This window comes from Ictidomys tridecemlineatus, chromosome 3, assembly GCF_052094955.1.
Source record: "Ictidomys tridecemlineatus isolate mIctTri1 chromosome 3, mIctTri1.hap1, whole genome shotgun sequence".
NCBI lineage: Eukaryota > Metazoa > Chordata > Mammalia > Rodentia > Sciuridae > Ictidomys > Ictidomys tridecemlineatus.
The window spans coordinates 40,949,835-40,970,181 of NC_135479.1; the positions used below are offsets into that span (position 1 = coordinate 40,949,835).

A 20,347-nucleotide genomic window follows, 5' to 3' on the forward strand; every position below is an offset into this window, starting at 1 on the left:
GGTTTGTTTAGAACAGTGCAGTTACTAACAGTAAACACATATGAATGGCACTGAGGACCGGTCACCTCATAATGACACAAATGCTAATGGCACAGAATCTTTATAGACACAAGATTGAATTGTGGGTACATACTTCACCACACTAGTACATTTTCTCAAGTGTAATATTTTGACTATAATGCACAAATCAGTAACAATTTACTTCAGACCTGTTTGCTAAACTATGTGCACAGATTTGGACTACTTAATTTTAACATATATTCACAAGTATTCCATGCATCCTAGTCTTGCACCAAAGACAGTTTTGTAACAATGATTTTTAAGTAATACAGGCACAATTTTTTTTTTTTGGTGGTGGGATACTGAGAACTGAACCCAAGGGTACTTTACAACCGAGTTACATCCCCCACCACCTTTTTTTTTTTTAAACACAAAGTATCTTTATTTATTTTTATGTGGTGCAGAAGATCAAACCCAGTGCCTCATACATGTGAGGCAAGTGCTTTAGCCTCTCCCAAACTCAGTTTCATGAAGATGCTTAACAAAGAATACATACCACACAAAATGGGCATATTAATAGAAGATTTAAAACTATTAAAATTTCAGAATAATTAGAGTCTTGAAAAATAAAATGCCAAAATATTGAAAACTATTTAACATATATTAGGATCAAAGAGTTAACGGGCTAGGATTATAGATCAATGGTAGAGGATTGCCTAGCATACAGAGGCCCTGTATTTGGTTTGATTCCCAGTACCAAAAAAAATAAATAAATAAGGAAGTAAGAACATGAACCACTAGACTATGTAATACTAACAGATTATTAGAAACAAAACTATTCAATTTTTACTTCTAATTATTTAAAGCAACATCTTCAAATTTAAACGATCTTCAATTTTGTGGGGTTTGTTTTTTGGGGTACCAGGCAGGGATTGAACTCAGGGGCACTCGACCAGTCAGCCACATCCCCAGCCCTATTCTGTATTTTATTTAGAGACAGGGTCTCACTGAGTTGCTTAATGCCCGGCCATTGCTGAGGTTGGCTTTGAACTCAAATCTTCCTGCCTTAGCCTCCCCAGCCACTAGGATTACAGGAGTGTGCCACCACGCCCGGCTGATCTTCAAATTTGAAAAAGCATTGCTCAACTATTAGATAAAGCACGGAAACTCTACCTTCCAGCTTTATCTGAATTCAAGTTTACATAAATTAACTCAAGGGGCTGGGGATGTGACTCAAGCGGTGGCACGCTCGCCTGGCATGCTTGCGGCCCGGGTTCGATCCTCAGCACCACATACAAAGATGCTGTGTCTGCTGAAAACTGAAAAATAAATATTAAAAAATTTTTAAAAATTAAAAATAAATAAATTAACCCAAGGGTATAGACAAAAACTTGGAAACATGACAAGGTAAATGTTATCAGTAAACTCTGAGAAGTCAGGAAGAATAGACAGGTGCCAGAGTAGGAATGAGTAGATGCTGCTCTAACTGTCAAAATGCAAGGCTGAGTAAGATATGCTATGGTTTAGACCTAAAAATGTCCCCTAAACAGTTCATGTGTTAGGCAATGTAGCAATGTTCAGAGATAAAAAAGACTTGAGTTATGAAAGCTAAAACTTCATCAGTGGACTAATGCATGTGATGGATTAATAATATAACTGTATGCAAGTGGGGTGTGGTTGAAAGAAGTAAGTCACTGGGGGTGTGGTCTTGGACTATGTCCATCCCTGGCCCTCCCCTCTCTCTGCTTTCTTCCTGGTAGCATGACCTGAGCAGCTTTCCTCTGCCATGAACTTCTGCCATGTTGTTTTGTTTCACTTCAGCCCAGAGCAATGGAGTCAGCTGACCATAAACTAAGATCTCTGAAACTACAAGCCCAAAGTCACCTTTTCCTTCTCTGAGTTGCTCCTCTCAGGTAGCTTGATTAGCACAGGTGAAAATGTACTACAGACTAAATACCAACATCTGAATAATTCTAAGACTACTATACAGATGACTTCTTAACACCTAAACAGAGAAGCACCACTTATTATTGATGATGAAATCTTAACCTGTATAAAGTGCTTTTAAGTTCAGAGTTTACAAAGTACCCTCATACCACAAATCTTTGATTTTCAAAGTACCTGTGAAAAAAGGGAAGGTCCCTTTACAACCTGCACACTCTTAAACATATTAGGAATTCAGGGCTCAAGACAGATGGACTTGATGAGGTTATAACTCACTCCAGTAAAAAATTAGGACTCAAGTCTTCTGATTCCTCATTGAGTTCTGCTTTTATATCACACAGTTCTTAAAGTCAGCATGAATTAAGACTAAATCATAGTGAGATGACATAAGGAACTGCTTCAAAATGATGGAGAGGTCAGAGATAGAAATGGGTAGGAATGTGAATGGAAAAAAGACTAGGTAGTAGCTGGTAGTGGATACATGGGAATTAATTTATATCATCTATTTTTGTTTATGTTTGAAATATGTCATGATAAAACTCAAAAACATAGAAACATGCCCATTAACACTTTTGATAGGTTTACTACACTGGTAATACATGAATACCAAAGACACAGTATACCTGAAGGTCAGCATTTATGAGAAAAGTTTCATGTAAGGCCCTCGTCTAGAAAAATATTGAGAGAAAAAATGAAAAACAGTATGCCTGAGTATTGACCTCCTTTGAATCAAAAGAACAACAAGATGAGAAGACATCTTAGAAACATATTCTTTGCTGAAGAACTAAGTTTTTCTTAGGGCTGAGGGAAGATCTAAAGAATAATTACATCTGTCTTCAAGTATTTTTAAAGTAAACAGACAAACTTACTCTATCAAGTTAGAGAGGATAGAATTAAAACAATGGGGCGGGGGATGTGGCTCAAGCGGTAGCGCGCTCGCCTGGCATGCGTGCGGCCCGGGTTCGATCCTCAGCACCACATACCAACAAAGATGTTGTGTCTGTCGAGAACTAAAAAATAAATATTAAAAATTCTCTCTCTCTCTCTCTCTCTCTCTCTCTCTCTCTCCTCTCTCACTCTATCTTTAAAGGAAAAAAAATAAAATAAAACAATGAATGGAAGACTCAAGAAGGCCAAATTCCAAACTCTTTTCTTTTATAAAAACTCTTTTCTTTTATAAAAACTCACTCTTGCCATATGGTGGCAAGTTCAAGACCAGCCTCAGCACAACTTAGCAAGGTCCTACACAACTTAGTGAGACCCTGTCTCAAAAGAAAAAATATAAAGGGCTGCGGATGTAGAATAGTGGTAAAAAAATAATGGTTTTAATCCCTGGAACCAAAAAAAAAAAACTTACTCTCCCTTATGACTCATGTACTACTCACTAATAAACCCTGTAACAGTCAACTAATTATTTTCTAGCTATTTTCCCCTAATTAAAAAAAAAAAAAAATGGCTCCTAGCTCAGTTTCTCTCCTCTATTCTACATCCACCACCACTTATCTAGGCTAGGGTTGCCTGATAAAATATAGGATTCCCCATTAAATCTGAATTTCAGATAAATATGAGCAATTTTTTTAGCATAAACAGGCCTCAGGCTATACTTGAGCAATACTTAATACTAAAAATGTATTCACTGTTCATCTGAAACTCAGATTTAACTGAACATCATATATTTCCACATGCTAAATCTGGTAACCCTAATTTAGGTAACTTCCATGTCAAAGTAGACCACCTATCCAACATCTATCTGATCCTCAACTTTTCTTACCTCAATTCTAGTGACTATGATAGAAATAACCAAGACAAGGTCACCAAATTCAGCATATCCTTAATACTGTCCATATTGCTAAGTATTGCTTACACTACTCACTATCTAACCCACAGTAATTATAAATTAAACCTCTTCTTCTCTGTCACCTCACATCTTTAATGTGATCTCATATTTCTTTTAATGGGACTGATTAAATTTTGTGTAGTACAACCATATAACCATCCTTTAAAACTCTAAAACCCAGCCAGGTGCAGTGGTGTATACCTGTAATCCCAATGACTCTGGATGCTAAAGCAAAAGGATTACAAATTCAAGGCCAGCTTCAGCAGTTCAGCAAGACTCTCATCAACTTAGGGAGAACCTGTCTCAAAAAATAAAAAGGGCTGGGGATGTAACTCAGTGGTAAAACACCACTGGGTTCAATCCCTAATACACACACGCAAAAAGTCTAAAACCCATATCCTAGCTAACTCTACACTACTAGAAACCAAGATTGTAACTTTTTTAAATAAATTTTTTAGTTGTAGATAAACATAATACCTTTCTTTATTTTTATGTGGTGCTGAGGATTGAACCCAGTGCCTCACATGTGCAAGGCAAGTGCTCTGCCACTGAGCCATAACCCCAGCCCAAGACTGTAATATTTACATAGATATTAGTCACATTTTATACTTTCACATTCATTTACTTTGTTATTTTTCTGACTGCAAAAATACATCCTCAGAATAGAAAATTTCAAAAATTATTTTAAATATTAAAAAATTAATGGGGCTGGGGATGTGGCTCAGGCGGTGGCGCGCTCGCCTGGCATGCGTGCGGCCCGGGTTCGATCCTCAGCACCACGTGCCAACGGAGATGTTGTGTCCGCCGAGAACTAAAAAATAAATATTAAAAATTCTCTCTTTCTCTCTCTCTCTCCCCTCTCTCACTCTCTCTTTAAAAAAAAAAATTAAAAGTACATATTAAACAGGGATGAGAGGTGGGAGGGAAAGGGAGTGAGAATGATATATAAGAGGAAAGGAGGGGTAAGACAAGATAATACAAATGGAAGAAATGATTTACAGTAGAAGGGGTAGAGAGAGAAAAGGGGAGGGGAGGGGAGGGGAGGGGGGATAGTAGAGAATAGGACTGACAGCAGAATACATCAGACACTAGAAAAGCAATATGTCAATCAATGGAAGGGTAACTGATGTGATACAGCAATCTGTATACGGGGTAAAGTTGGGAGTTCATAACCCACTTGAATCAAACTGTGAAAGATGATGTATTAAGAACTGTGTAATGTTTTGAACGACCAACAATAAAAAAAAAAATTAAAAGTACATATAATCCCTTAATATGTTAAATGTAAAAGAAAATGTAACCCAGGGACTTGGGTTGTGGCTCAGTGGTAGAGTGCTCACCTGGCATGTGTGAGGCACTAGGTTCAATCTTCAGCACCACACAAAAATAAATAAATAAAAGATATTGTGTCAACCTACAACTAAAAATTTTTTTAAAAAAAGAAAATATAATCATATGCAAAGTAGGGCTGGGGATGTGGCTCAAGTGGTGGCGAGCTCGACTGGCATGCGTGCAGCCCGGGTTCGATCCTCAGCACCACACACACACAAAAAAACAAAGATGTTGTGTCCGCCAAAAACTAAAAAATAAATATTAAAAAAAATTCTCTCTCTCTCCTTTCTATCTTTAAAAAAATCATATGCAAAGTGTTCATATTATAAATTTAAAAAGGCATACTACAAAACAGTGTATCTCATTCAATTCCAACACCTAACAATAATAGTAGTCAACAACTACTGAGTTCCTTCTGTGAGTCAGAAACTGTGCCACATGCTTTACAAATATTTCCTTATGTACATCTCACAAGCACCTCTGCTAAATAAATACTTGACTCCTACAAGTAGAAAAACTGAAACCTAAAGAGGATAAGTAATTTGGCTAAACAGTGGCAAAGAAATATAAACCCCGGCAGTCTGATTTCAGAATAAACACACTTAATTACATACATTAAAAAAAAAAATCAAACAATGATTGAGTTGTGGAATTATAAATGACTTATTTATTTTGTGACTTTGCTGCATTTTTCATATTTCTAAATATGAATTAATTACTACTTTTGTCTTTTAATGTCCAAGTAGTAATCAGACAATCATCTGTGGATAATTCCCTTAAAATAATTTCAGATTTCTTTTAACTAAGGATTTGTGACTAATCAATAGTGACTGGAATTATCTTTCAGTCAGAGGACTCACTCAAAAAAAGAAAAAAACTAAAACATTTTTAGAGTTATAGAAGTTTTTAACTGTCAGATCATATTCTATTTTATAGATGCAACAGGCTCAGAATTCAGGAGAAATATATATAACATCACAAAGGTAGTTTGTGCCAGGGCAGGAACCAGAACTCAGGTGTTTACTGATTTAGTTGATCACCTTTGACCAAAACAAAACCTATTCTAACCTATTCCCTATTGCAGATTCACTTATTGGAGACCAAAAGCTAAAACATAATAGAAACACAAATGCTTTTCTTTTATTCTCAATTACTCAAAAAGAATAAGACCTGCCTGGCATATTTAGATAAGGAGAGTTGAAAGAATATTCTAAAAGACAAATTTAAAGATTTGAGAGTTGTTATGGGAAAAGAAAAACTGAAAAAGTAGATATAACAGGAAAAACAAACACTCAAGAATCCAACATGAGGTATTCTAATACTACTAAAGCTCAGAGTTGCTTCAAATTTAATCAATTTGTAAGTGAAAAGTTCTTTTTTTTCTTTTTTTTTTTTTTTTAGAGAGAGAGAGAGAGAATTTTATTTTTTTTTTTAATTTTTTTTTTTAAAGAGAGAGTGAGAGAGGAGAGAGAGAGAGAATTTTTAATATTTACTTTTTAGTTCTCGGCGGACACAACATCTTTGTTGGTATGTGGTGCTGAGGATCGAACCCGGGCCACACGCACGCCAGGCCAGCGCGCTACCGCTTGAGCCACATCCCCAGCCCGAGAGAGAGAATTTTAATATTTATTTTTTACTTTTTGGCGGACACAACATCTTTGTTGGTATGTGGTGCTGAGGCTCGAACCCGGGCCACACGCATGCCAGGCGAGTGCGCTACCGCTTGAGCCACATCCCCAGCCCCAAAAGTTCTTAATTATGAAAACCAACCTGACAAAACTGGACTGTAATGCCAAGACAAAAAAAATGAAATAAATGCATAATCTCTTATTTATAATTATATATTCCTATTGGCATTCTCACAAATTCTATTCTCTCACCTTAGGATTCAACTCTCCTCAACTAAAAATCTACAGTTAGTATAATGTTAGAAAACTAAAGGAAAACAATGTCACAAACTCTAGTAGCCAAAGAAGCTTTAATGAATGAAGTGATAAGGAGATATATAAATAATGAAACCAAGGATACAGTGTTTAAATGTTATGTCTATTTATAACATATAGCCAACCAAAAAAGTTTCACAGGTACTCTATTGTGAACACAAAGGTAAAAGTGTAACATATCTGTGAGTAAAGAAGCAACAATGCATTCTACAGTTTTAAATATTTGTGTTATCTATTCATAAAACTTAGAACTTTTGATTAAGCTCTATTTATTGAAGTAACTGATCTAAGGATTAAGAAAGCTACACACTTCTAGTTTCAACTTAGTAAACTATATACAATAGGACAAGTTGTTTTGACTCTAATTTTACTTTTTCCCAGAATAGAAATAAAACTCCAAAGAAGGATAATGAAATTTTTATGACTATAAATAGTTTCCTTTCGTGTAAAAGATTCAACCCTAAGACACTAAATGAGTCCACAATGTGAGTTGTACACATATGATCCCCATTTAACAGATGAAAACATAAAAAATTGACAGAGAAGTAAAGGGACTGGCCAAGAACACAGTGCAATTTACAGAGCAAGAGGGTTTTTTTGTTGTTTTTTTTCTTTTCTTTTTAAATTTTTGCAGTATTGGGGACTGAACCTGGGATGCTCTGTACTGAGCTACATCCCTAGCCCTTTTGATTTTTTGAAACAGGGTCTTGCTAAATTGACCAGGCTGACCTCAAACTTGTGATCCTCCTGACTCAACCTCCTGAGTAGCTTGAATTATAGGAGTGTGCCACACAGAGCTTTTCCTTAGCCAAATGTTTACTGCCTCACAAACTAATTAAGAGTTATTGTCTCATGTTAGAATTACTTTGAGGACTACCCAAGAAAATCTGTCAACAATTAAACAGAAAAGAATCACTTGAGATTGTTATGAGCCATAATTATCCAAAAGGTCATTATCTGAGTATAAATTATGGTTAAAAATAAGTTAAATATGTCATTAAAAATAAGCTTCTGGGGCTGGGGTTGTGGCTCAGCGGTAGAGCACTCATCTAGCATGTGTGAGGCACATGGGTTCAATCCTCAGCACCGTACAAAAATAAATAAATAAAGGTATTGTGTCCAACTACACCTAAAAAATAAATATTTTTTAAAAAAATAAGTTTCTGTACAGGCATGTGTTACTACACATGGTATTTTTTTATGTTATCATAAAAAAACTAGTTCACTGCTAATGTACACAAAATTGATTTTTGTATATTTTTCTTGCGTCTTGCAACTTTGCTGAAGTTTATTCTAATAGTTCTGTTGTTGTTTTCTTAGGATTGATTACCTTTATACATAAGGTCATCTCATCTGCAAAGATAGTTTTACTTCAAAACGAAACAAAATTAGTTTCTGGGTTCAATGCTTATCTCATGTGCCTAATTACCTAGTTTCCATTCTCAGCCCCTCAAAAAGTTTTTTAAGGGCTGGGGATGTGGCTCAAGCAGTAGCGCGCTCGCGGCCCGGGTTCGATCCTCAGCCTCAGCACCACATACCAACAAAGATGTTGTGTCCGCCGAAAACTAAAAAATAAATATTAAAAATTCTCTCTCTCTCTCTCTCTCTCTCTCTCTCTCTCACTCACTCTCTCTTTAAAAAAAAAAAAAAGTTTTTTAAAGTTTCTAGAAGTAGGGCTGGGGATGTGGCTCAAGCGGTAGCGCGCTCGCCTGGCGTGCATGCGGCCTGGGTTCAATCCTCAGCACCACATACCAACAAAGATGCTGTGTCCACCGAAAACTACAAAATAAATATTAAAATATTCTCTCTCTCTCTCTTTCTCTCTCTCTCTTTAAAAAAAAGTTTCTAAAAGTACTGCTATTTACTAAATTAAAGTCAGGCCTCTTAACATTGCTTGATTAGCGAGAAGGAAGCTATTGAGGAGGGGGGAAGGATTTCATCAGGAAAATTTGAGTAAGTTCTCTGAAATTCAATAGGATAAGACACTCAAAGCTATAAAATAGGAATAAGAGCAGGCAACAGCTTGTAGGCTGTAGTAACAACCCTAAACCAAACTAAAAGAGTGCCAGACTGTGGTTTAAAGAAAATATGCAATCTGGAACTTTGTACCTTCAGTTATTGCTACTACAAAATAACTAGTACCATTTATGGAAAAAAAAACATGTAACATGTTAAAAATATAATTCCAAGTCTTTATTATAATAAGAAGGAATTCCAAATTAGCTTGGGGCTATCTTGTCTCAACATTCTTTTGATGATATAGTCATTGGCTCAAAAGCCACTCTTACTTATAAAGAATATAATTATATATCAGAGGCATATAATATCATTTGAAGGATCAAATATGCAGCCTATTGCAAATACTTTATGAGACTTTAGTGAGAATGCTATAATACCAGTTATTCATATTCTTCAATGTTGAATCGAAGCATATCTCTAAGAGAGCTCTGTTTACTGAAGGCTCTAAAGCATGGTATTATATAGTTTCTGAAATCTCAAACTTAATTTAAAGTCACAATTGTAAAAACAACTTTTATGTTCTTCAAGGTCAAAATGAAAATTGTCCCATCTTTCCCTCCCCACCCCCAAGAAAATAGAGTATTTAAAAGATGTTAGATGAAACAAGCCAATGCTTTTATAAACAGTCAATCTCCTGCAAAGAAACAGCTTAAGACACCCATATTCTACTTCAATATTGATTCTAAGCCTTTTAACAGTTTAAGCTGACCACAAACCTCCCCTTCCACTTCTATATAACATTCTCCTCAAACTTCCTTTTTAAAAAATGAGCCTTTCTACCATTCATACTGGTAAATTTCTTTGCCAATTGCCTAGAAAGTCCCAGGAATAAAATATTTTCTCAAATTCTTATTGTTATTGTCTTTAAATGTGTAGCTTTGATAATTCTTTAAAATGTGTAGCTTTGACCTGTTTTTATTACTGTAAAGAAAAACCATGAGTCAGCACAACAGTTCAGTTTTTTAGGTAGGATACAAATTTTAGATGACCAGACTCATTTTAGTGACCTCAATCCTAAAATCTAAGACATTTGCTTAACTTTCGATATTGCTTTATTTAAAAAAAAAAGATTTGGGGGCTGGGGATGTGGCTCAAGCGGTAGCGCGCTCGCCTAGCATGCGTGCGGCCCGGGTTCGATCCTCAGCAGCACCACATACCAACAAAAGATGTTGTGTCCGCCAAGAACTAAGAAAAAATAAATAAATGTTAAAATTCTCTCTCTCTCTCTGTCCCCCTCTCTCTCACTCTCTCTAAAAAAAAAAAAAAAAAAAAAAAAAAGATTTTTGTAGCTGATATTCATTGGGGAACTGTCTGAAATATATCCTTCAGAATAGGCTGAAAAGTCTACAATTATTTATTTCTCTACTGTCGAAGCATGATATGATCCATTCTAGAACTGTAGATGTATTAACATTTTTCTTTCAGTATTCCTTTTTTGTGGTGCTGGGGATTAAACCTAGGCCTTTGCATGTACTAGGCAAGTGCTTTACCACTGAGCCACATCCCCAACCCTTCCTTTGAGTATTCTTAAACCTGCTTGCATAATTTAAAAATCTGGGTTCCTGACTGATAGCAGAATCATCTTTAGGAAAAATAAAAAAATGAGCTCTCCTATGCCTACATTCTCTTATACACCACAACTCCCAATGAAAAATAGTTTGCCTAACATGTGGGTAAAACATATTTTTAATATACTGCTTCCCCTTAAAAGCATGTTATTATAGTGCAATAATATAGCCTATATAGAACCCCACAACACTAAATTTGAAAGCTAAAACAAAAATGCCCCATGACATTCTAAGTAACTTAAAGAACAATAAGGCATGCTAACTACTGTATTAGATCACTGAATTTTCATTTAAAGACAAAAATTCTCCATGTTAAGCATATTTTTTCAAACTGTAGATTTAAATGGGAAATATGAAACATGTCTTTAATTCCAGCTACCTGGAAGACTGAAGCAGGTGGATGGAAAGTTCAAGGTCAGTCTGGGCAACTTAGGGGACCCTGTCTCAAAATAAAATAAAAAGGGTTGAGAATGTAGTTCAGTGGTATAGCGCCCCTGGGTTCCATCTCCAGGACTGCAAAAAAAAATTTTTTTTTAATAGATTTAAGAAAAGAATCCAACTTCCTATTGGCCAAATAACAAGTCAAACAAAAAGAGTAATATAAGAAGATGCAATATTTAAAATAAAACATAGCAACATTATGACATTTTACTATACTTCCCAAACTTGGAAGAACCATAAATTTATGTGCCATAAATTAGATAATAAATCAATAAAACAGATCAATTACAGATATCCAGGATAAGTTACATAAGGATGCTATTAGTACCCTAAGTATTTGTCAATGAATGCTAAAGTAAGGTATAATATATTGGACAAGGTACATAATAGGGAATATCCAGACAGAGTCACTTTCCCTCATGCAGTGAAAAAACAATAATCATTTGGCTATAAAAGCTGGCTGTGGTGGCATATGCCTGTAATCCCAGCAATTTGGGAGGCTGAGGCAGGAGGATCACAAGTTCAGAGGCAGCCTTGGCAGCTTAGTGAGGCCCTAGGCAATTTAGTAAGACCCTGACTCAAAATGAAAAATAAAAAAAGGGCTGGGGATGTGACTCAGTAATTAAGTATCCCTGGGTTCAATTCCTTTACCAACAAAAAAGAAAATGTATAAGGCTTATGTTTAAATACCTCAAGAGTTTTTAAAGTGTATGCATTCATTTTCCTATCATTGCAAAAAAAAAAAAAAAACTTATGGAGAGACTTACCACTAACAGTAAGTGACAAACCCAAGACTCAATAGGAAGAAATATAAGTTCTTCCTTTAAGCCCACTTTTTTTTTTTTACCCCATTCCTAGTTATAGTGTCACTTAACTTATATAACCTAGGTTCTTACAAAAAACAAATTAATTCAGCTTTTTACATTGAAAACAGCTAAAATCACCACTTTTTTAGCCAGTCTGCCCCTTCAACAAAGAATCATATGAAAAACATTCCAAGAGTGATACACTGTGTCCTCTTAACTATGCTGGGCACTCGGGGTGACTATGAAAATTCTAACGGGTCTTCTTACTTTTCAGAAAGTGTATACCCTTTTGATAAAAAGGCAAAAGAAAAAAAAACAAAATTAAGCTATGTTCAACCAACCCTCCTGAGATAAAAAGCTTACAGTGCGATTCTATAAAATCCCAAGTGACAAGAACACCAAAAAGAAAGATAGTAATGAGTTTAGTCTAAAAGGAGTTTAGGGGGCTGGGGTTGTGGCTCAGTGGTAGAGTGCCTGACTCACACACATGAGACAATGGGTTCGATCCTCAGCACCACATAAAAATAAATAAATAAAGATTGTATTCATCTACAACTCAAAAAAAAATTATAAATAAATAAAAGGAGTTGGGGGGGATGAAGTTTTACAGGACACTTATAGGAACTGGAAAAGCAGTATTAAAGCATCACGTACATACACAAAGAAAAGATGAAGTAAGTATGATATATACGAAGAGAATAATCCAACCTGCCTGAAAAAGTAGGTGCATGCTGAGGTATGAGATATAGTTTGGCAAATTAAGTGGGGTCAGCTCCCAATGGACTGTTGTGTCACAGAGAGATGCTGTTAAAATAGTAAAGTTATTTTTTAATATTTTAAAATATTTAATTAATATTTTTAATATTTTAAAAGATTGACATTCTAATCAATCTTTTTCAATAGATGAAGAAATCAAGGATCTATAAGAGCTAATGGCTGGCATAAGGACAGAGGAAATAAAATGCAGAATAAAACTCAGACCCCAGTTTAGGAACCCCAGTCTAGTGATAGGCAAAAACTGTATGTTAAAGAAAGCACATCTGTTCAAGAATTGATAAGAACAAACATAAAACAATGTGGAAATGTACACACAAGAAAGTAATGTCTTGCAAACAAGAAGAGATCCTTTCCTGAGGGCAGTAGAACACTACAGTAGTATTTCAACTAAGCAAAGACTACTGTTTTGTTTTGTGGTATTGGGAATCAAACCCAAGGGCACTCTATCACTAACCTACATTCCCAGTTTTTTTATGTTTTGTTTTATTTATTTTTTTTTTTAAAGAGACAGGATCTCCCTAAGTTGCCCAGGATAGCCTCAAACTTGCCATTCTGCCTCAGCCTCCTAAGTAGTTAGGATTACAGATATGGGCCATTGTGCCCAGGAAAACCACTGTGTTTTCTAAAAGGAATCACTTTCAAAAAAAGCAGCAAATCCCTGGTATCAAAAAGAAAGTAGCAATCCAAAAGTTAAAAAGAGGCAGAAACTAGTTATCAGAGTTATAAAAAGGGTAGATAAACAGTAGAAGTAGCATGATATAATGCAACAAAAGGAAAAAAAGGATTGGTTCACAGAGAAATCTGCAGGACCAAGTAAATGTTTGATTTCCAAGAGAAAGGAAATTTAAATAAGTTTGAAGGTGAAAAAGAAGAAGTCACATAAAGAAAGACTAAGTCAAATCCTAGGTTAGGTGGGATGCTGAGGGGAGTATAAAGAACTAACTGTGGAACAGCTGGAAGAAAGTACTTAAAAGGACAAGTTCTAAAATAAAAAATAAATTATTTCTCATCCACAAAAAAATTATTTCTCACCCATAAAATATCCCTCACCATCAAAAAATATTCATTTTCAATTTATTATCAGGTCTAACAAAAATTATAGACCAGTATTTAAAGAGGGTAGATTTTTTGAAAATCCAAAATAACTTAAAACTTTTACAAATCTATTTATGACCAATTAGCATGAGGTTTGTAACATCAAAGACACTTGCCAAAAAAAAAAAAAAAAAAAAGACACTTGCCAATCATTTTATGCTGTAAATTTTACCCAATTATTCCAAGGGCATTCTGATTAGCATTCATTCAATGTGTAAGAAAAACCACTAAGCTATTATAAATTTTAAAATAAAAGTTTATTGTATAACATGTTCCTTAAATTTTTTATTTTATACTATTTCACTTGACTAGGTATGGGAAATGGTGCTTTACATGAACATATTTGCAACAGATCATTAAGATGACTATTTTCTTTTTTTTTTTTTTTCACTTCTTTATATTTTATTTTGTGGTGCTGAGCCTTGTGCATACGAGGCAAGTACTCTACCAACTGAGCTATATTCCCAGCCCTCAATTTTTTTTTTTTTTTTTTTTTTTTTTTTGGTACCAGGGATTGAACTCAGAAGTACTCAACCACATCCCCAGCCCTATTTTGTATTTTATTTAGAGACAGGGTCTCAATGAGTTGCTTAGTGCCTCAAACTTGCTGAGGCTGGCTTTGAACTCATGATTCTCCTGTCTCATCAGCCTCCCAAGCCTCTGGGATTACAGACTTACATCACCCAGCTTGGCCTCAATTTTTTTTTTTAAACTTCAAGTAGCCATATTTTTCCCTTACTCCCTTTCAGAGAGACAGGTGGGGCACATACAGCAAAGTGAGGCACACAAGAAGGTTCTAATTTATTAAGAAACTGGACTAAAGAGCCCACACCTTAAAGCTACACACTTAAAATTCTCCAGTTTCAATTTGGAAACTTATTTGGCGCCATAAAGGCAGGTTAAGGAGGCTGAAGAAGATGTAACTTATAATAAATTCAGCTTTCTGGCTGTCTACTTTTGCAACTGCCATGTCCCTAATCAAGGAGGCAATCCCTCTTAAAACTATTAACACTTATTCAACTTAGGCCATAAATAAATATTAGGTCTAGATGCAATATCATCAGGTTGCAGAAATTTTCTTTATTGGGGTTGGAATTGTGGCTCAGGGGTAGAGCGCTCACATAGCACGGGCGGGACCTGGGTTCGGTCCTCACCACCACATAAAAATAAAGGCATTGTGTTGTGTCCATCTACACCTAAAAAATAAATATTAAAAAAAAAAGAAATTTTCTTTATCGTTTGGAAACAAGGATTTGAGCTCAAATGTCAAGATGAACAAATAATTTTCATAAAAAGTCAAGATGGAACACTACTATTTCTTTTAACTGGTACTGCACCAAGTTGCTGAACAATACTCATCAAAATTCAACTTGTCTGTGCTGGGCATGGTGGCACATGCCTGTAATCCCAGAGACTTGGGAGGCTGAGGCAGGAGGGTAGTGAATTCAAAGCCAGTCTCAAAATAAAAAAACATTAAAAAAAAAAAAATTGAGGGGTGGGAGGCACTCAGGGATGCGCCTCAGTAGTTAAGCACACTAGTACCAAAAAAAATTCAACATGTCTGTAATCAGCAGTGGTTAGTAATGTACTTCTGCTTCATTTACAACAAATATTAGAAGCACAATCAAAACAGCAATTCGCATAAACAGAGCTGTCACCTTTAGATATGCTCATGCTCCCTGGAGACTAAAGTGGTTCAACATACACATGTCTTGGCTATAATAAAAAAGGAAAACTTTGACTCCCCCTGGAGCCAGAGAAACAAGTACAAACAATATATGAAAAATTCAAAAAGTATTAGTCAAAATAATTAAGATTCTTATACAAATATCTCTCAGTATATACAGACAGGGCTTTTCCCAACCCTCAATAAAAAATGTAAACTCTTCTAACTATACATATGGATTAGTAAAACAAATTCTATGGAATAGTGAGAAAAAAGTATTCCTGATTGTCCAACATTCAATACTTTTCATAAGGAAGTTCTCATTATTAAGTCACTCAACCACTCAGTGCCTCGGTTTCTCCTACACATATCTCCAAACTTAAGATGAACTTTAATTTGAATTAAACATTTATTACTTCTATAATTAATAAGTATGCATAAGTCCCTTATGTTAAATATTGAAAACAGCTCTATTTTTGCATCTCAAAGTCAGTGGGCTTTAACTTTGAAAGAAAAAAATGTGAGAAATAATGTCTTATATATCTCCTAATTACAACATAATACAGAAAAATGGTGTTTTAAAAACTTATTTTCTTAACTTTTAACAGATGGTGGTGAGACGCCACAATGCACATAACAAAGCAAACTCAAAAAGCCTAAGGTCTTTTAATATTAGGTACAGAAAGAAAATGTTGCATTACTGGACACATAATAAAAATCATCTCTCTTTTAAAATTTAGAGAACTCTCTCTTTCTTATATGGTAAATAAGCCTATTAACAGCTAAGAAGTGAAGAATTTATTTTTAAAGTGGAATTTTTTTAATTTTTAAAAATTGGGAACAGCTGTGATATGAATTCTTTAAATTCCTGCATTCAGATTATTCTGTCCAGCATTCTACTGTAAAATTAATTAATTAATTTTTTTTTAAGATTATACTGTCCACAAGATGCAGCTTTAGGGTTCTTCTGTGTACTTTTTAAATCCTTTTTCAAATTATGGACAGAAAGTATTTTTTTATCAAGTTTTAAATCTAATGCTGTATCAACAATGCAGTCTATTTTACAAAGTTAACATTTTACTTCATCAGATTAATAGTACAGTTAGTTGGTTTAGATGCCTTTTGATCTGGAAACAGGATGAATGAAACAACTCTTTCAAGTCTCTATTAGCTTTGTAATTCTACTTCATCTGTGTAGCTTATTCCTCTGCCTACTCCCTGATATCTGTTAGATGGGTCAGAAAGACAGTTCTGAAAGGAAATGTTTATGGATCAATGTTTATGGAGCCCTTCCCCCCACCACTCAGCTCCTATAATGTTTTATGATTATATCCAGAAAACAAAATATTTTGACTCAATCCTAAACAATTCCTTCATTTCAGGAAACCCACCATAGAACCTTAGCTGCAAAAAGCATCCCTTTTAAAACCAACCCCAACTACCTATAGCAGCACAAAGTCAAACGAATTCTCACTGACAAAAGGCTAGGTGTGTGGGGCTGGGATGTGGCTCAAGCGGTAGCGCGCTGGCCTGGCATGCATGCGGCTCAGGGTTCGACCCTCAGCACCACATACAAACAAAGATGTTGTATCTGCCGATAACTTAAATAAATAAATAAATATTTAAAAAAAAAAAAAAAAAAAAAAAGGCTAGGTGTGGATTTATTCTGATCAACTCCAGAATTTAGTGTTTGAAAGTCAGGGAATAAAAAGTCGCCTCCCGAAGTTTTAAAACTTTCTTCCCACATCCCAAACATTCTCAGTGAAAGTTCTCTTGTCAACCAAAAGAGTCAAAAACATTAGAAAATTATAGGATCTAGGACCACATCCCAGCTGTCTTTGCTCGATGTTGTCAGGGGCTCACAGGCAGTTTTCCACTTTCCTTTCACCCTTCTCCCCTTACTCGCCAAGATCCTCATTCGAGAAAGCAATATTCACATCTCAGACCGCTGGCAAGAAAAGGGGAAGGGGGCTTGCCAAAGAACGAAAATGGGGGGAAATCTTTCAGAACTACGGTTTCCAGTGCAAACAGCAATGTTAAAGGCAATCTCGTATAATTGGGTTATGGGGGGACGCCCATATGGGATATTAAAAAGATGCACAGTGTGTGTGCACTTGGAGCTCTGGGGCAGACTGAAACCATGGAGCAGAAAGTAAGAAACCTGTGCTTTCCCTGCTTTCTTCTACTCTTCCCCCTCCAAGAGAGGAAGCCACAGAACCTGGGGGAGGGGCGGGATGTTATCGTTCTCCTACAGGGGGTAGACAACACAGGACTTTGGGTTCCTTAAGTTACCCCCAGTTAGAAAGGTCGCGGTGGGAAGAGGACGAGGGACCCCTAAATATTACCCACCTTCGCTCAAGAAGAAAAAAAGAGGCAAGAGGGGAAATGATTAAATCCAGATGGAGCGCCCTAGAAAGCGCCCCCAGGTCACTCACCCCCATTACCAAGCGGAAGGGCTGGGATAAAGGGGGATGAGGAGTTGGAGGGCTGGACAGGGAACAGGCCCCACCCCCCGATTTAGGAGGGAAGAGGAGCCCCAGCTCCCTGAGGTCCCCTCCTTCCCCGCACCTCCCCCCTTGGCCATCCCCACTTGTCCCCCTTCCCTTCTTTTCCTTTCCTCCAGAGCCCGAGGCAGCCGCGGGGGAGGCGGCCGCTCCTTCCTCCCCTCACCCACTTCGGCCCCACCCCCACTCCGCTCCCACCTCCCGCTCGCCACGGGCCCGTTACCTGCTCGTCGAAGCGGCTGACCACGGCCTGGACCCATTCCACCGGCCTGTGCGCGGCCATGTCCTCCCCGCGGCCGGGGGGCGGCGGAGGGACGGGTCGGCCGGCGCCCAGGGCCGGGAAGAGGGCGGGGAGCTGGGGCTGAGGTGAGGGAAGAGGCGAGGAGAGGGTCTGAGGAGTGCAGGCTCCGAACGTTCCCACGGGGGTGGGGATGGGGGCTCTGCGCCGAGCCGGAAGGGGGAGAGGGGAAGGGGGCGTTGGCAAGGAGGCAGGGGGGAGGGGGGCAGGGGGAGGGGGACCCGGGGAGGGGAGGGGGCCTCTTGGTCGGTCTCCCCACTAGCGCCGTCTCCCCTCAGCCATCACAGTCCGAGACGCCGCCATGACACCCCACCGGAAGTGGGATCCTTTCCACGGCCCGGAGAGGGAGAGCGAGCGAGCTAGAGATTGAGAGCGCGGCTGGGAAAGGGGAGGGGGAAGCGAGAGGGAAGGGGCCTGCCGCGCATGCGCCCGCGCTGGCCGGTTTCATTAATGAAAAAGCGAGTCCTCCTGGAGGTGACGTCACCTAACTCCACTGGGCCTGGAGGCGCGCGTCCCTCAACGCCGCCGGTCTTACCTACTCTAGCACTGGGCTGGAGCGCCCGAAGTCCAAGCTGACCCCGGAGTATCCGCTCCCATCCCCACCGCCCCCTCGGGCTGCCCCTCCCCCGCCAGCGTCGGGGTTTGGATCGCTCCCAGGGTTGGAAGTTAGGGCGTCCTGGGGCTAGCTTTTCTCCCAGCGCGCACATCTCTGACGCCGATCTCTTGGGGAGGTTTTACTCACCACTTCTCTGCCTTCAGCTCTCACACAACCTCAGGTTTCTAGGTTCATGGTAGCTTCTAGGGACTGCTGAGAAATAGGGGAAAGGAAAACCAAGAGAGATTCGTGATTTTTTTTTTTTTTTTAAGATCACTTAAATCCTAGAGCCTAGACCCAGGAGCAGAGAATTCCAACCCTTACTTCCTCTACTAAACTGATGGGCACTCAAGTTACTAAAACTTCTGCACAATTGAAAATAAGGTTCGAGTTTGACTGACCTCAAAGAGCCTTTAAGGGTCTCTCAGGCATTAATTCAACATCTCATCTCAACCTTTCCACACCCAGATGAGTAGGACCAGGAAGGTTCTGTGATTTTTCCCAAGGTCACAGAATTTATAGGTGGCAGGTCAAGATGCAAACCCAGGAGCTTTGACTCCAAAGACAATAGACACTGGCTTTCCAGAAACAAGGCCCTTCTCTACTTCATGTGGAATTGGCTGTGTCTTTTCCAGAAAGAGGACTACATCCAAAACACAGGATTGTCTATCCATATATGACATTGGACTTTAGAATGAGTTATTTTTAGATTTATCTTCCTTAGGCTACTGTTAAAATGTGCTTACCTATTAAGAGCACACATTAGGCTACTGTTAAAATGTGCTTACCTATTAAGAGCACACATTACAGTAATCAACTAGTTAGGCTAAACAAAAACATGCTAACAGAGTGATAAGGTGAAGGAAGCAAAACCATAATTTTTATTTTACATACAAAATCCACAAAGCCAATAGCCTGTGTACAGAGGTATATCCATAGAGAAATTTCTAGTCTGTGTAGGTTGATGATTGTCCAAAATAAATGTTAATGTGTCATTCCATTAGAACAAAAGGACAAAGTTTGGCTATTTCTTTGATCCCTTCTTGAAAGCTACAACATGGATCTTGGATCATGTCAGCAATGATGACAACACTGAAAAGAAAGGGATGAATAATGTCCCTCTCTGTTTTTTCCTAACTAGGACCCCTGAAAAAGCTCTCACTCATACTCCCAGATAGTATTCCAATGCCTGTACCTCACTGCTAAACTTCCAGACCAAACCTTCATTTTCTCCTACTACCGGTGAAGGTCCCAAATTACTTCCTTCTTGCCTTGGCTTTTTGCCTGTCTATTCCCCTCATCTTCTTTGATACATTGAAGGCAATTGACACAACCCTCCGTTGGTATTCCATTGCTAAAGCTCCTCTATGCATCCTTCCTCTCCTTGTCTGGTTTCTTCCATGATTCCCCATTCCTTTCTAACTCTGGAGTAAAACACCCAAACCTCAGATGTTGGCCCCCTGCTCCCTCTGCAAGTTATTAATTTCATCCCAATATGTATTTGCTGTCCTGTTTCCTCCCT

General features: G+C 37.8%; 1 protein-coding gene across 12 annotated transcripts in view; it reads right to left on the reverse strand.

The window, feature by feature from the left end:
- The window catches only part of Nf1 (neurofibromin 1), a 252,535-nt gene extending 233,925 nt beyond the window's left edge, over nt 1-18,610 (reverse strand). For 5 of the 12 annotated variants that reach the window (XM_078042508.1, XM_078042507.1, XM_078042509.1 and 2 more), the window contains exon 1: nt 18,156-18,606. In XM_078042508.1, the coding sequence (XP_077898634.1) occupies nt 18,156-18,215 (60 nt within the window). In that variant the 5' untranslated portion in view covers nt 18,216-18,606. Of the gene's footprint in view, nt 1-18,155 lie in introns of all 12 variants that reach the window. The other 7 variants (XM_078042514.1, XM_078042512.1, XM_078042511.1 and 4 more) reach the window with 4 other exon arrangements.
- Nucleotides 18,611-20,347: the final 1,737 nt, after the last annotated feature.